This window comes from Amia ocellicauda, chromosome 13 (genome assembly GCF_036373705.1).
Source record: "Amia ocellicauda isolate fAmiCal2 chromosome 13, fAmiCal2.hap1, whole genome shotgun sequence".
Taxonomy (NCBI): Eukaryota; Metazoa; Chordata; class Actinopteri; order Amiiformes; family Amiidae; genus Amia; species Amia ocellicauda.
Window position 1 is genome coordinate 30,722,573 of NC_089862.1, and position 16,134 is coordinate 30,738,706.

Consider the following 16,134-nt stretch of genomic DNA (forward strand, 5'->3'; position numbering starts at 1 on the left):
AACTGCAATGACATCTGGGAGCGAGTCCAAGGGAGATCCTTGTGAAGCCTCATTTGCTAAAATCAATTTAATAAAATGAAAATAAACATCAACAAGGTAATGATTCTCTGTCCATGAGGCTTTCGGTGTGTATCAGTTTTAGTGTGTGCAGCACCTGGGCTGTACCTTCTGCAGAACTGAGCTATGCAGAAAAAATAATAATCAGCATACACCGAAGCAGCTGGAGTTGGGTTTGCCTTCTGGAGCGCTGTCAGCAGCATCACAGCGCCAGCACCAGGCTGCTAAATATTTGCCTTTGATAACAGGTTAACACAATTATCCACAAGGGACTCTGACAGCCACAGTGCTTTTGGTCTAATTAGCAGAATATCTTCCTGCTCTTTACCATAATATCCCCACATCAAAATACATTTCCCAATCACAAAGGTTTTATGATACATGGATCGGAGATATACAATACACCTGCCGTTATTTCGGTGAAGTTGTTGTCCATCATATTTAGGTGAGATACGCCCCATTGCTATATCTAATTTTGAGTGTCTACATAAGTCCAAAATAAATCTGTTCAATCATACAGATGAGGAGGAACATATAGCATATTGTACAGCTTTTCCAGCTGGCACATACAATAAGAAGGACATGTAAATCAAACACAAACAACTACAGGTGGTGAAGGGATGTCATTGGAAATAAGACTTGCTTATCATGTGGTTGAACTGGCAAATTAAGAAAAATATGTACATTGGATATTAGAGCTAATTATGTTAGCTAATTAAATTAGTAGACTTCTTCCATAAGACTGATCTTAACATTTCCACTGTGAATTTGGCTCACATCTTCGTACTATAGATAGAGAGCATAATGCAGTAGTAAGTTTCTCAATGAATGTGCAACAGTAACACATCAACCTAAAAACATGGGAAAGGTTACTAATGAGAGGAGGTCATCTGGCCTGTCTTTTCACAAAGTGTAATTACCTGAATTTCCTTCCAGAAAAACTTTTCTCTGTCATAAAATCCATGGAAGTCCTGATACTGCCGAAGTAGCTCAATGGGTGGCTGAGATCCATAGTGGTCGAGTTTGGGCATGTTGAGGTCATCCACAAAAATAATCACCTTTTTATTTCCAGGAGCACCTAAAATCACATCAATACCCAAATATGTTTAACTTAAAATGGTAATCATCAACTCACATTATCCATAACAACTTGATTACATATTATGACAAGCCAAATTCCAGGACAGGAAGTCAATCTGAGATATCTTTAAATAGAAAAGAAGTCCATACAAAACATACAGCATTTTCACAGGAAGTCAATTCGAGATATCTCAGATTGTCTTCCTATTCTATTTGACATATCACAAACTGAATATGAGTTAGTTTGAGATATCTGCAATTCAGTTTAAGATATCTTAAATTGTACTTTGAGATATCTCTAAATGAAAAATGTGTCTTACCATATACATATTAATTCCGTAATTACATATAAAAAAATTGTATTTATAAGAGTAACTACCTCTCAAACCAGACTGTATGAGTGCTGTATTATAATGTTTACATATAAAGAATCATCTTACCCAGTATGTTTTTTCTTTTCTTTTCTAGTTTAGACTCGATGATTTCCTGTGTCCTAACAGAAGATGTCTGAGCTGAGAAGTTGATGTAAACAGGAACATACCCAGCCTTTTCTTGAATATTGTTGAGCAATCCACGGGCTACGACTGACTAAAGACATGAAGCAGAGTCTCTCATTAAAGCCAATGTTAATTTAAAGCATTGGTTAAAAAAATGTGTCTGGAATATGCAGCAGTTAACCTGAATTTAAAGAAAATGTGCCTTTGAAAAAATAGACTGCATATAAAGTAATTTAAATTAAGAGAAATGTGTTACAATCACCTCTTGGAGATGACTGTTAAATTCCTTGACTGCACTGATGATGAATGCAGTCTTTTTGAGTGTATTTGAGATTGGAACTCAAACTATAAACTGTACTTGTGATTTTTATGTCAGCGGTTCGATATTCTTCTTTTACAGTTTTCAGGTTTTAAGACTTGCATTTTACATTAAAAGAACAGAACAGTTAAATGGCAAATAAGGTCTAAGGCAGCACTTTACAAACAACTATTCAATCAGTAGAAAGAAAAATCTCCTTGACAGCATTCAAGTACTCTTGAATATTCGTCTGTATTTGGAACTGAAAGTACATCTGTGTATGTCTCAGATAGATATAAGAGGTCTCAAATACTCAAACTGTTGTCCTTAGTTCTTGTCTTGTTATTTTTAAAATGTTTCAGCTTGGCCTCTGCACAATTGTCTGTCTGCTTGTCCATTTTACATTTATAATTGTATTGATTAGAGAAATCTCTAATTACCTTCCCCACACCTGTTAACCCAGTGAAAAGTACAGAGTGTCTGACGGCTAGTAATTTCTCCATTAGGTAGCCATAGCGAACAGTATCGGTTGTTGGCACGAGCATCTCAAAAAATGGGATCTCTTTGTCGTAATTGAAACTGGGGATGACTCTCTCCCAAGGTTCGAGGCGCTTGTTGTCATAATCCATGTAAACACTCCACAAATCCCCCGAGCTTGGTAGCTATTGATAGGAACAAACAGGAAAGAGTAAATCTTCCATCTCTGAAAACAGAATACACGCACATCTATCAAGAACATCTACAGATTGGAACAGTCATGTATAACAGCAGCAAAACCGCATTAAAGACTCATGTTGTCAGATCTAGGAAACTAGCAAAGTTGGGCTTTCAAAGAGATTCAAGTGGCAGCTGGAAGTGGTGTCAGTGGACCAGCAGGTGTCACTTCCCTCTGGGCCAGAAACTCTAAACCTGCACCCCAGTGTGATGACGTGAGACACTGTGAGGTTGTCAGGTTCATGTGACACCAAGGTGCTGACAGTTTACGATTATTTAATATCCCATGGTAGTATCTAAAAAGAGGATGTGTGCAAACCCTGAAGCACTAGATTAATCACATTTCATGCTGTCAAACTTGTCTGTCCTTACCACCCCCATTCCCCTTCCCTAGTTTAATGGCTAATTCCTCACTTGTTGATACAGTGCTGGATACGTCCCCTTCTGTCTGTAAAATACTTTGAGATGTTTGAGAATTGAGTACTGCTCCAAATTCAAATTTAACTGCCAGCATCTTTAGTTCTGAGCTATGTGTGAATTAAGTTACAGTTTGCAATGTAAACACATAATTGACTTCTATCCCTTGTGCACAACCACAGATCAACACTAAAACATTTTGCCTGCTTTGCAAAGAGGGATGATTAACATTGGCAAACAGCAAGGATTTGTGATTGTTTTTTCACTGAATAAATGGATGCCTTGCTACTATTGTCACACTTCCTCTCTGCTTTCATGAGGTGCTAAATGGCAGGTGTCAGACAATTAACAAAAAAGTTACAAAGGCACACATTCAATTATGTTTTGATTCTGTATTACTGTAAACACATGCAATGAGCATCAGGTGCAGATTGTAAATGAAAACATGTTGCCAAATATTGAGAAAAAAGTGGAAAATGACAGAATGCCTTAGAACCACTAAATAATGTACAGATCGACAAATAGATTTAAAAAAGTAAGTTTCATAATACGTATTTATACGTATTTTGCACAACACACATGTACTTTCATGTTGTGCTCAGTGTTTTTCTCCTGGTTAGCTAATGTGTCTAATGAAATGTCTGTCTTTCTGCATGCCTAACAGCCTTCCAGCTGGGGACTGATTCCACACAACAGTGAAGTTAGATCTGTGCTGAGGGCTGGAGGGCTGTATACAACTGGGCCTAATAGTAGGGTCTTAATTCAATAAAATTAAATAAAATACATAACTGTGTCCCTGTTTTACTCTTTAATATTACAAAAAACAAAGATACTACGGTTACACATAAATATGATATTTGTCAGTAGTAATAGGCCTTTTCTCAATTTTAGAATTTTTAGATTGACATTCTACATTACAGTTATCTCCTGGTTTGATTGAATCAATTACATATCACGCCATTAAAACAGTACGTAGTACGTTTTGTACGTTTGCAAACTGACAAATAAATGATCAGTCTGTAATTTTAATGGTAGGTGTATTTTAACAGTGAGAGACAGAATAACAACAAAAAAATCCAGAAAAAAAAAAAAAAGTTATAAATTGATTTGCATGTTAATGAGGGAAATAAGTATTTGATCCCCTATCATTCAGCAAGATTTCTGGCTCCCAGGTGTCTTTTATACAGGTAACGAGCTGAGATTAGAAGCACTCTCTTAAAGGGAGTGCTCCTAATCTCAGCTCATTACCTGTATAAAAGACACCTGTCCACAGAAGCAATCAATCAATCAGATTCCAAACTCTCCACCATGGCCAAAACCAAAGAGCTGTCCAAGGATGTCAGGGACAAGGTTGTAGACCTACACAAGGCTGGAATGGGCTACAAGACCATCACCAAGCAGCTTGGTGAGAAGGTGACAACAGTTGGTGCGATTATTCGCAAATGGAAGAAACACAAAATAACTGTCAGTCTCCCTCGGTCTGGGGCTCCATGCAAGATCTCACCTCGTGGAGTTTCAGTGATCATGAGAACGGTGTGGAATCAGCCCAGAACTACACGGGAGGATCTTGTTAATGATCTCAAGGCAGCTGGGACCATAGTCACCAAGAAAACAATTGGTAACACACTACGCCGTGAAGGACTGAAATCCTGCAGCGCTCGCAAGGTCCCCCTGCTCAAGAAAGCACATTACAGCCCGTCTGAAGTTTGCCAATGAACATCTGAATGATTCAGAGGAGAACTGGGTGAAAGTGTTGTGGTTTGATGAGACCAAAATCGAGCTCTTTGGCATCAACTCAACTCACCGTGTTTGGAGGAGGAGGAATGACCCCAAGAACACCATCCCCACCGTCAAACATGGAGGTGGAAACATTATGCTTTGGGGGTGTTTTTCTGCTAAGGGGACAGGACAACTGCTTTGAAATGCGTTTTTCTGGATTTATTTGTTGTTATTCTGTCTCTCACTGTTAAAATACACCTACCATTAAAATTATAGACTGATCATTTCTTTGTCAGTGGGCAAACGTACAAAATCACCAGGGGATCAAATACTTTTTTCCCTCACTGTAGATTAGTCCCACACTGTATTAAAGACAAAAAGTATTTTACACCAGCAGATTAAATGAAATATAAAACCCCAATTTGTGTAGATTCAATTGATAAGCACTTCTTATATTGAATAGTTAATTTCCTTCCAATACTAGTAACTGTAAAAGTACAGTGGCTTTAAATACAATTTTCTCACTGTGAATTGCATAAATATGAAATCAAGAATCTATTTTATGATTTTTATTTGAATGAGCTAAATGTTGTCATTGGTGCTCTATGCAGACTCATGAAGAAGACAACCTACCTTAGCATCAGTGTTGTCCTCAAACTGTTGCCTTACAAAGGTGTCAAAGACGTCCCAGTAATTATCTGTCAAATTTCCACCCACTGACCAGAGGTAACAGAAAACAAACGTCTGGCACAGAATCGTGCTTAATTTAGCTGGATCCTGCATAAGATGAAATGAAAAAAATAATTTGATTGCATGATACATTTGACTTGTACTTCCATTAACTGCATATTTTAAGTTGGCATAATTTAGCACTGTATATTAAAAGAGACCAAGCTGACAGGATAACTACATATCCAGAATAACTGTCCCAAGCATTTTTATTAATGTTAGTCGATGTTTTAGGTAATGCCATCTATTTTTGTTTTAAGCAGCAGATTTTCATAGTCTCCAGATATAATGTTAAAATTGTATTCACAAGTAGGTGCCTATGCAGTATTACTGCCTTTTTTCTAACTACACAAAATGACACAAAACATGATAGAAATAAAGTAATTTCACCTGGATCCAGTGTTTTCTATTGGTGTTTGTTTGTATATTTGTATGTATATGGAAACATGGAAAGATGTCAGAAAGCTTTAAGTGCTCAGTTTTTTAAAATGTTAAATTTTCTTGACAGTTCTCTGATTAATCTGGTAAGAACAAATGTTATTACAGAAATCCATGACAGGGAGTAACAAACAAACTGGGTGAGCAAACTCTGGAGGTCGCTGTGCAAATAAAGTATAAAGATGGACCAACAAACATACCATCAATCTAGAAACTCTATAATGATCTGCATGCAGAAAGCAGAAATGTATTGTTTGACTTGCTCAGATTCTAGGAAAAAAAAATGAAATTTTTTGACCATGACATCAGGTAATTCATTTTTTATTTACATTAAATTGAATAATTTACCATGTTCAGATCAGGCCCACCCTTGCCTAGCAGCAGAGACTCCAGGAGACAGCAGAGAGTGGTCACTTTGCTGATGTCCACCTGAGACATGGCCTGAATACACTTCTTAGCTACGAACTGAAGCCCAACCTCCACATAGCAGGTAAAGAGATCCAACAAATACTGCTTGGTCTCCTCTGATAACTGTAAGGAATGGAATACAGTAGTTACTACTTCAGACATACATCTACTTCTCACAAACTCTGTACCATCATAAACCACAAGAGAAACAACTGAAAACAGAATAGCATTCATAATTCCATATAAGTGGAAGGATTTGGGTATGCACTTCAGATTTGTTATGTGTTTAATTGTTCATAGTATATAGCCCTTCTTCTTTCAACTTGGGAAAACCCAATTCAAATTCCACAGCACCATTTTAGCTCACATATTAGTTAAGAGGTCTGATGATTTAAACGCTTTTTTTTTCTAATGAACTTTCATTTCCAAGGGACATATTAAATAATGCATCTTTGGGACTTGCAGTCCTTTGGATTAAATCATAGGATTTATAGAGTGAAGAATGCTGCATATACTTTGTCTATTGTATTTCATCATATACAGTGAGGGAAAAAAGTATTTGATCCCCTGCTGATTTTGTATGTTTGCCCACTGACAAAGAAATGATCAGTCTATAATTTTAATGGTAGGTGTATTTTAACAGTGAGAGACAGAATAACAACAAAAAAAATCCAGAAAAACTCATTTCTAAAAAGTTATACATTGTTTTGCATGTTAATGAGTGAAATAAGTATTTGACCCCTTCGACTTAGTACTTGGTGGCAAAACCCTTGTTGGCAATCACAGAGGTCAGACGTTTCTTGTAGTTGGCCACCAGGTTTGCACACATCTCAGGAGGGATTTTGTCCCTCTCCTCTTTGCAGATCCTCTCCAAGTCATTAAGGTTTCGAGGCTGACGTTTGGCAACTCGAACCTTCAGCTCCCTCCACAGATTTTCTATGGGATTAAGGTCTGGAGACTGGCTAGGCCACTCCAGGACCTTAATGTGCTTCTTCTTGAGCCACTCCTTTGTTGCCTTGGCTGTGTGTTTTGGGTCATTGCTGGAATACCCATCCACGACCCATTTTCAATGCCCTAATGCTCCTAATCTCAGCTCGTTACCTGTATAAAAGACACCTGGGAGCCAGAAATCTTGCTGATTGATAGGGGATCAAATACTTATTTCCCTCATTAACATGCAAATCAATTTATAACTTTTTTGAAATGTGTTTTTCTGGATTTTTTTGTTGTTATTCTGTCTCTCACTGTTAAAATACACCTAACATTAAAATTATAGACTGATCATTTCTTTGGCAGTGGGCAAACGTACAAAATCAGCAGGGGATCAAATATTTTTTCCCTCACTGTACAAAATAAGCCTGTTAATTGCTCCAGGAAAAAGGAGTTTAAATGCTGCAAATAATGGGCTTTTGTTTTTTTTATGTCAAGCTTTTGAATAATTGCATTCAACTTCTAATATTAACTAATTAATTTGGGATAAAAAAAACAAACAGATGTGAATCTTGTTTGTGTATATTGACTCATTACAGCATAACATTAATTAATTGCCTGAGTTTCTTGAGTCAAATTATTGCTTTACTTAATTTATATCACTTGCAATAGTGTTACTCCTGGAATTCTTCCACAACTGACTTCTTCCACAGGAAATACTGCAATTTTAACTGCAAATAAATATGAAACTAAAATGTTGGGCCCACAAATATGAATGTAGAAATTCTATGATTGCTATTTGGCTACCAGTGGAAAGCAGATGTAAATTTGTTTTGACATGCTCAGTTTCTTGGGGAAAAGGTGAATTGTTCTGCATGATCTTCATGGATTGTGGCTTTTGAATGTTTATGATTGTAACAAATAGAGGCTGCTTAGATACTGTGTCTTGGTTAAATTGTGTACTGCGCCAAAGAATGCAGGGTGGAAAAACAAATGCAGTCCAGCCCCAACACATCAGGAGACTTGGACCATTATGAATCACCTTGCAGGTCCTCATTCACATTGCCCTCACACAATTCTCTTTGTAAACTTTGTAAATTCTCCTGTGTATCAGTAAGAACAAATGGAATTCATGCAGTACGTTGCTTCCTCAAGTTTAGTGTAGGCAAGAAGATCAACCCGTTTTTCATTCTTTAGGGCTTTTGGGTTCCTAAATCCTGAGATGGAGGACAACTGATCACATACAGTGAGTACATCAAGTCTGAACTGATTCTGTTTTTTGTAGAAAGAATCAATCACAAAATCCGGAATGGCATCAGAATTAAAGTAGACAGAACATTTACTTCTACAGTGGTTTAAAACAATTAAAGATGAGCACTGGACTGCATGCTGGCGTATGCCTAAACTAAAAAATTAAATCATAAGTGAGAGATTTTTCCATAACCATTTCAAAGTGCAATCAGATGATGTACCTTTTTGGAGAGTCCTGTGATCCACGTCTGCACATAGGGCATCCACTTCAGTTCTTCGGAGTCAATATAAACCATTCCACAACGGCTAACCGTAGCTGGGGATGCAACCTTCAGATCTTGGACCTGAAGAGATGAAAAAACAACAGCAAGAATAAGAAAGTAACAGGCACTTCCATAACTCCGAAAGGCAGGTATAAATGTATCTTCACAGCCCCTGACCAAATGATGACACACTCCCTGAAATTGTGTATGCTGGGTGAATAGAATACATCAGAAATAATTTGTAAGCTTCATATTGCAGTTGTAAAAGCAAGTTTACTACTTTGTCTGCTATTGGTGGTGTTTCTATTCTTGGTCTATCACTTGCTTAATTTTAATAGATTCTTTCTGCAAAAAAGACCATAGATTAACTGAACTAAACTTACTGGGGAAGCCAACTAGGGTCATTTTTCTTCAATGGAACATTATTTTATTGGAAACAAAAAAATCAGAAGCCATGAAAAAAAAGAATTTATCATTTGGAGGCTTCAGAGCTTTATCCAACTTATTGGTGTGAGAATTACTTTGATCCTCACAAAAAACAAACTGTCATCGCCTGTCGATGACATACACCCTCAGACCAAAATACTAGAGCTGCCAAATCTGACAGCTGTGAAAACAGCAATGAGGATGAAATGCCTCATCAACTCTACTCTTTACAAAGAAAGCCCCAGGCCCCCGAAACCAACCAACAAAAAGTGAGAATGGAGCAGAATAAGAAACTGAAAAATAACCATCTTTGAAAACATTGATCATTATTCCTCATCTCCCGACATTTTACTAACTTTATAAAATAAAATCTAAATACGGAGTACTTTTGCCCAATCATCATTGTTGAAACTTGTTTTGCTCTTTTACCCATGGTAACTTTCTTTTGGTGTGGTTTGTGTCCTAACAATCATTCGTAATCTAATAGCCACCTAACTGTTCAGCCTTATGCTTCTAAAAGCTTTCTTCAATTCCACTCTTGCTTTCCATGGATAAACATTTTAAATGCTGACTTTGCTGATGCTGGATTGTGGTGAGCTTTTTTCAATGCCCATAACATTTTTGTGTTCGGGATTTGGTTTGGGGATTTAAGCTGTTCCCCCTTTAGTTAATTGCCCTTTTTTGCATTTAATAGGAAATAATGTAGCTTTAACATGTTAGCAAAAAAAATAATAATAATAGAGGAAATGAAATTTGAAAATACAGCTTTTGCCTTAGCTTGGGGAGATTATCTCCTGAATCGGTTTAAGCATTAATTATAGCAAACAACTTATTAAACATTATTTTAATTACCAATTAAATCTATTGATTTCCATCTAAATTGCAAGCTAGTATAATACATTTTAGGGAGTGCATACTAATTGTGACTGAGACAATGTATTAAACACATACACACACACACAAATGATAAGTCATAATAAGGACTCACAAATACCAAAACAAACTGGATTGAAGGCAAACATGACAAATCTACCTGAGCCATGTTCTTACAAAGACACATTTGAAGAAGTGATGGGTTTCAGAAAGAGGCCACCACATCTACCATACATTTTTTTTTTTTTGTATATCCAATGTATTATGCTGTCTGTTTTGGCATGCTCCATGTACGGGTTGACGGATAACTCGGATGTATGTTTGCAGCCTGAAGCTGGCAGTGTCAACTGTCTGTTATCTGTCTAAAATGTTGAGCCACTAAATGAGGAATGACTGTCTCCAAGCATAGTTTTGCAGCAGTGAAGCAAATCAGAAAACTAATCAGGTTGTAAAACAACTGCATTGGCATAAGGAATAATACAAAAAACAATAATACATAAATAAGTAGATAAATTCATAAAGAAAGATCATTTGTGTTCTGAATATCACGTTTAAAAAAAGCAAGATTCAACGTTCTTAATTTAATCAGCTGCAAGGATTAAAAATACTACTTTGGTTAACATTTACTGTAAGAAATCTAATTTTCCATTTAGAAACCTACTCAACATCCAGCACAGAGAGCAATCCGGAAGCCATGCTCACCTGTAGCTGTACTCTACTACTTATAACATGGTGTTATTATATTCTCATTGTGACTGTGGGGCTTACATCTAGCAGTATGATTTGTTGAGCAAGATTCCAACTGACTGTAATTTACATACAGAGACAGTCAGGACTTTTTCACATAAGAGAAGTAACTGATTCTGCTCCGGATTTATTACCACTTACTTCAAACAGCATGTGAATAGAAGGCGTTAACTTGATTCTTTCACTGTTGGCGAGACACAGCATCTTGTTGTCATCCAGCACGGTGTTCATGTTCTCAATCCACAGGGCATCTACAGGCCCATCACTAATGATCCACTTGTGATCCTCAGTGGTGTCATTGACAGCGGCTCGGACACTGAGAGCCATCAGGCCATCCTTCCACTCTAGAGTCAGGCTGTTCACCTCTCCGTACAGCTCTCCCATCGTGACCGATTTGGGGTTGAGCACGTATGTCTTAACGGGTTGGTAATAGGGATTGTCATGCCCCAGTTTGTGGAGAGTGTCTAACGTGTCTGCGAGGATCGTGTACACCGTGGTTTTCCCTCCTCCCGTCGGCCCCACAAGCATAACGCCGTGGCGCACAATCATGGTCTCATACAACTGAATTATTTTGTGGATCATATTGGGCACAGCTTGCAAACCGCGTTTAAGCATCATATCCACAATGGTGGACTGCAGGATGCCATAGTCGTGATCTGGAATGGTGATGCCGGGAAAGAGGTCTGAGAGAATCCCACTGAAAGTGAAAAGCACAGAAGTTAACCTTCTGGGTTTATTCCCATCTTTGTAAGCTTTACTGGGAATTACTGTGCAGCACATGCATATTATAAGATGAACAAATGTGCACTGCTAGACTAGCCCACCAGTGTGTTCATATTTACATGCAACAACATGTCTAAACCTTTTCAAGCAGTTACAGAGCTAGAACACATATCAGAAAACAGAGGAAAATGCATCTGAAAATGTGATTTAGCTGGAATTGAACCATGTGCTGAAATTCTTTATTTGCCCAGTTCTAACACAACCTCTCAGCTGTATATATATATATATATATATATATATATTTTTTTTTTTTTTTTTTTTTTTTTTTTTTCAATGAACAACATCAGTACCTGAAAAGCACAGCATCATCTGTGAGAAATTTGGGAAGGTTGGAGTCTCGTAGAGCTCTGATCAAAACCACATCTTCACTGAGCTGAGGGTTCTCACGTTTTAGGGACCTGCACATAAAGCAAATGCTCTCAGCTCTTACACAAGAATGAGTCTCATCATTATATATTTGCAAAACATACACATACCAATAATCCTTTATCTCTTGTACTTTCATTTCTGAGACTTGCTGGGGAAACAATCACTACAAGTTCCAGTTCAAAATCACCAGGCTTGCTTTAAAATGTGCCGCCCTTAACAGAATGGTGGGGTCAACATCTATAAATTATGCAGGTATTCAATATTTGAAATGTAAAATATCTGTGGGTTTTAAGGGTATCTAGGGAACAAACAGAGCTTTCCTACCCAGCCATGACCAGCACAGACTTCACAGCCCGCATCCCAAAGTCATAATGGTCCTGCTGTGAAAGCTGCTCGCTGCACAGCTTGTACATCTGAGTCATCTTTCGGGCCAGAATCTTACTGGATTCAAAACCTTCAGAGTATAGAATCACCTGAACGGCAGAAGAAACATTTTAAAAGTTATGGATTCTTTCCATTTTTAAATAAAACAAACAAAAAAAAACATAGCTATTCAAATAATTCATTTTAAAGTTAAGAATTATTTCATTTCTAGAATTCCTCCCAAATTGGTCACAAGAGGTTTACAGAGAGAACACTTTACTTCATTTTCATTTCATTTAGCTTCATTTTCAATCAGTGTGCTGGCACCCCCCAGAGGGAGGACCACAACAGCAGCACGGAATAAGAACTCTCTGGACTTCCTGCTGCCTGTTTCTGATACATTGCCTGGAGGGGGGGCAACCATTAGGTCTAGCCCTTAAGACTTGTACCTGGAGAGGTTTGTTATCTCTTATAAAAATATGTCGTCCTATATATCCTATATATATCCTGTATTATTATTTTGTATTGCTATGTTTTATGTAATTGAATTTGTAATGATTGATGCTTTTACTTAACTGTATTTTGCACTTTGTTTTGCACTTATGTTGTAAGTCGCCCTGGATAAGGGCGTCTGCCAAGAAATAAAAATAATAATAATATAGGAGTTTTTTGTTTTTCCTTTTTTGCTTTGCCTGTGAATCACTTAACTGTTGCTCTGAAGCAACTATGCAAAGGGTGCTAAATCGAATAAAAATGTATTGATTGATTGATTTTGTCAATAACATGATTAATATTGATTGTTCACTATATACTGAAATGTGAGAACACTAATGAATCACATTTTCATAACTTGGTGAAGTTACAATCCATTTCTTAAGGTTTCATTTATTCCAGGAATTTATAATGGGAAAGATAATTTTTAACTGATTTGTTTATATATATATATAAAATATATTAAAAATATAATCATAACCTATACATATATATATATATACACCGATCAGCCATAACATTATGACCACCTGCCTAATATTGTGTAGGTCCCCCTTTTGCAGCCCTGACCCGTCGAGGAATGGACTGCACTAGACCTCTGAAGGTGTGCTGTGGTATCTGGCACCAAGACGTTAGCAGTAGATCCTTTAAGTCCTGTAAGTTGCGAGGTGGGGCCTCCATGGATCGGACTTGTTTGTCCAGCACATCCCACAGATGCTCGATTGGATTGAGATCTGGGGAATTTGGAAGTCAACACCTTGAACTCATGATTCATCAGCTCCGTGGTCCAGTTCTGATGCTCACGTGCCCATTGTAGGCGCTTTCGGCAGTGGACAGGGGTCAGCATGGGCACCCTGACTCGTCTGTGGCTATGCAGCCCCATACACAACAAACTGCGATGCACTGTGTGTTCTGACACCTTTCTATCAGAACCAGCATTCACTTTTTCAGCAATTTGAGCTACAGTAGCTCGTCTGTTGGATCGGACCACACGGGCCAGCCTTCGCTCCCCGCGTGCATCAATGAGCCTTGGCCGCCCATGACCCTGTCGCCGGTTCACTGCTTTTCCTTCCTTGGAACCACTGCAGACCGGGAACACCCCACAAGAGCTGCAGTTTTGGAGATGCTCTGACCCAGTCGTCTAGCCATCACAATTTGGCCCTTGTCAAAGTCGCTCAGATCCTTACGCTTGCCCATTTTTCCTGCTTCTAACACATCAACTTTGAGGACAAAATGTTCACTTGCTGCCTAATATATCCCACCCACTGACAGGTGCCATAATAACGATATTATCAGTGTTATTCAGTGTCAGTCAGTGGTCATGTTATGGCTGATCGATATATATATATATATATATATATATATAATAGTACTAATAGTTGCCAGTCTTTGTACACTCCATGTTACTTTAGCAGAACTCTGTATAAACCCTTTTCTTTCTGTTCGATGTGTTTTACAGAATGAAATGGTAATTATGATTTGCAGTCAGACTACAATCTTACATTTTAAAACAGTTATCTATAATATGCAGTAAATAATGTTGTAGATGTCATTTTATACATTTATTTTTTACTTAGCCATTCTTTTTTTACAAGATATTTGATTAAAATTGTGAGTTTTTCAGTATCATATGTTTATAAGATGGTCTCACTTTTAAATCTGTCATTTGAATGTGCACATCATCCTTTAAATGGCTCATACATTCCAGATACACAGTCAAAAGTTTAACTAACAATTCCGTGACAAGATTATTAAAAGACCACTTTCAATAAAACTGCACAGGAGTTTTCCTAACTGGATAGTCACAGTATAAAATATTCAATATGCATTTTATTGCATTTCTGACATTTAAAAACTGTCTGTATATTATTCAGAAACAGACAAACATAAATAAAATGCCTTTGGGAAATCAGTCGGTGGCTTTCTGTACTTTTCACCTCATATCCTGGTGTTTTTTTTTTTATTATTTGCAAAAGGTACAGCAGTACGTCTTTGAAGCTGCCGTCTGTCTGCGAGCCTTAAAGGAACTAGTGAAATACCAAATATGGGCAGTTTTGTTGCATTATTGGGATTTCTTTTGAGGTCCCAAGTGATGTCAATTACACCTCTGCACTAACTTTAAGTTGACCCCATAACATGCAGTGCCATGGACCTATAACTTACAGGGTTAGAAACTTGTCAGCATGTGAAAAATTCCTGGAACTGAAACGACTTTTACGACACTGAAAATGAAGAGTTTCCTCTTACCTCTGCAATCAGGGCATAATTGGGAACCATCATCGCTATAGGTCTAAACAGAGCCTTCAAGTTATCTGGCAGTTCAGTTCTTCCAGCATAGCCAGGGTTCATTGTAATGAAAGCCGCACACGTCATGACCAGCTTTATTTCACGACCCTCAAACATGAACCTGGAAAGCTTCAAGTAAAAAAGTACATTTACATTAATATTCATGTTTTCTCTTGAACTTCAGGTGCCACACATGGAAATTAAATAGCCAATGCACTTCCTTTGCACAGAGGGTTATGGGAGACAGGAACATGCTACCCAGCCACTACCCTGAAGCAGACACACTGGGATCCTTACCAAACAGCTTGGATAAATCTTTGGATCAGTGAGTTATTAGCATGCAACCAAACGAGCTAGACGGGCCTTTTCTCATTTGTAACTTTTTTCTGTTCCTGACTCAGGAACCTTACAGTACAGGAGGGAGATGTCATACCTTTGCGGCCTTCGCGTTTCTAATGGTGATGAGCTGCTGAGCAATAACGGAGAGAACCTCAATGTCAATCCGATTAAATTCGTCAAAACAGCACCAGGCCCCAGACTGAGCCAGGCCGCTGAAGAACCGTCCCATCATCTAAGAAACAAAGGCAGGGGGAGGCAGATACAAGATCAATCAATCAATTTGTGTTTGTTGTCACAGAAAACTGTGAAAAGGTTGGAGGTGATAAAATAATATAATTATTTAAAATATGATAAATAAAATATGTAGAGTCTCAGAACCCAGATTCAAATTCCAACACAGGCAGCCCACCCACTATGCCAACAGACCAGTGTCCAGACTCGGGGGTTATACATGCTTTATAGTCTAGTGGAGTCGTGTCACCATGAGAGGCTCATGTACAAATTGATCCAATTATTAAATATATACCAAGCAAAACAGCTATTTGGAAGTATTTGCAAGTGTGAAATAATCAGAGTATCCAATACTCTTCAATGGAGAATACTAGTTTGAAGAAAGGTTACAGAAAGTAACTACAATCCATGATCTTCTGTAGAG

General features: G+C 37.8%; 1 protein-coding gene across 1 annotated transcript in view; it reads right to left on the reverse strand.

Annotated features, from left to right (window-relative positions):
* Positions 1-16,134, reverse strand: part of dnah6 (dynein, axonemal, heavy chain 6) — a 102,289-nt gene that overhangs the window by 64,140 nt on the left and 22,015 nt on the right. Inside the window, exons 30-40 of the mRNA XM_066719759.1 lie at positions 15,574-15,711; positions 15,102-15,269; positions 12,324-12,472; positions 11,921-12,028; positions 10,989-11,544; positions 8,760-8,882; positions 6,298-6,480; positions 5,416-5,559; positions 2,373-2,594; positions 1,578-1,725; positions 978-1,135 (exon numbers count right to left, since the gene is read on the reverse strand). Of these exons, the coding sequence (XP_066575856.1) occupies positions 978-1,135; positions 1,578-1,725; positions 2,373-2,594; positions 5,416-5,559; positions 6,298-6,480; positions 8,760-8,882; positions 10,989-11,544; positions 11,921-12,028; positions 12,324-12,472; positions 15,102-15,269; positions 15,574-15,711 (2,097 nt within the window). The remainder of the gene's footprint in view (positions 1-977; positions 1,136-1,577; positions 1,726-2,372; positions 2,595-5,415; positions 5,560-6,297; positions 6,481-8,759; positions 8,883-10,988; positions 11,545-11,920; positions 12,029-12,323; positions 12,473-15,101; positions 15,270-15,573; positions 15,712-16,134) is intronic.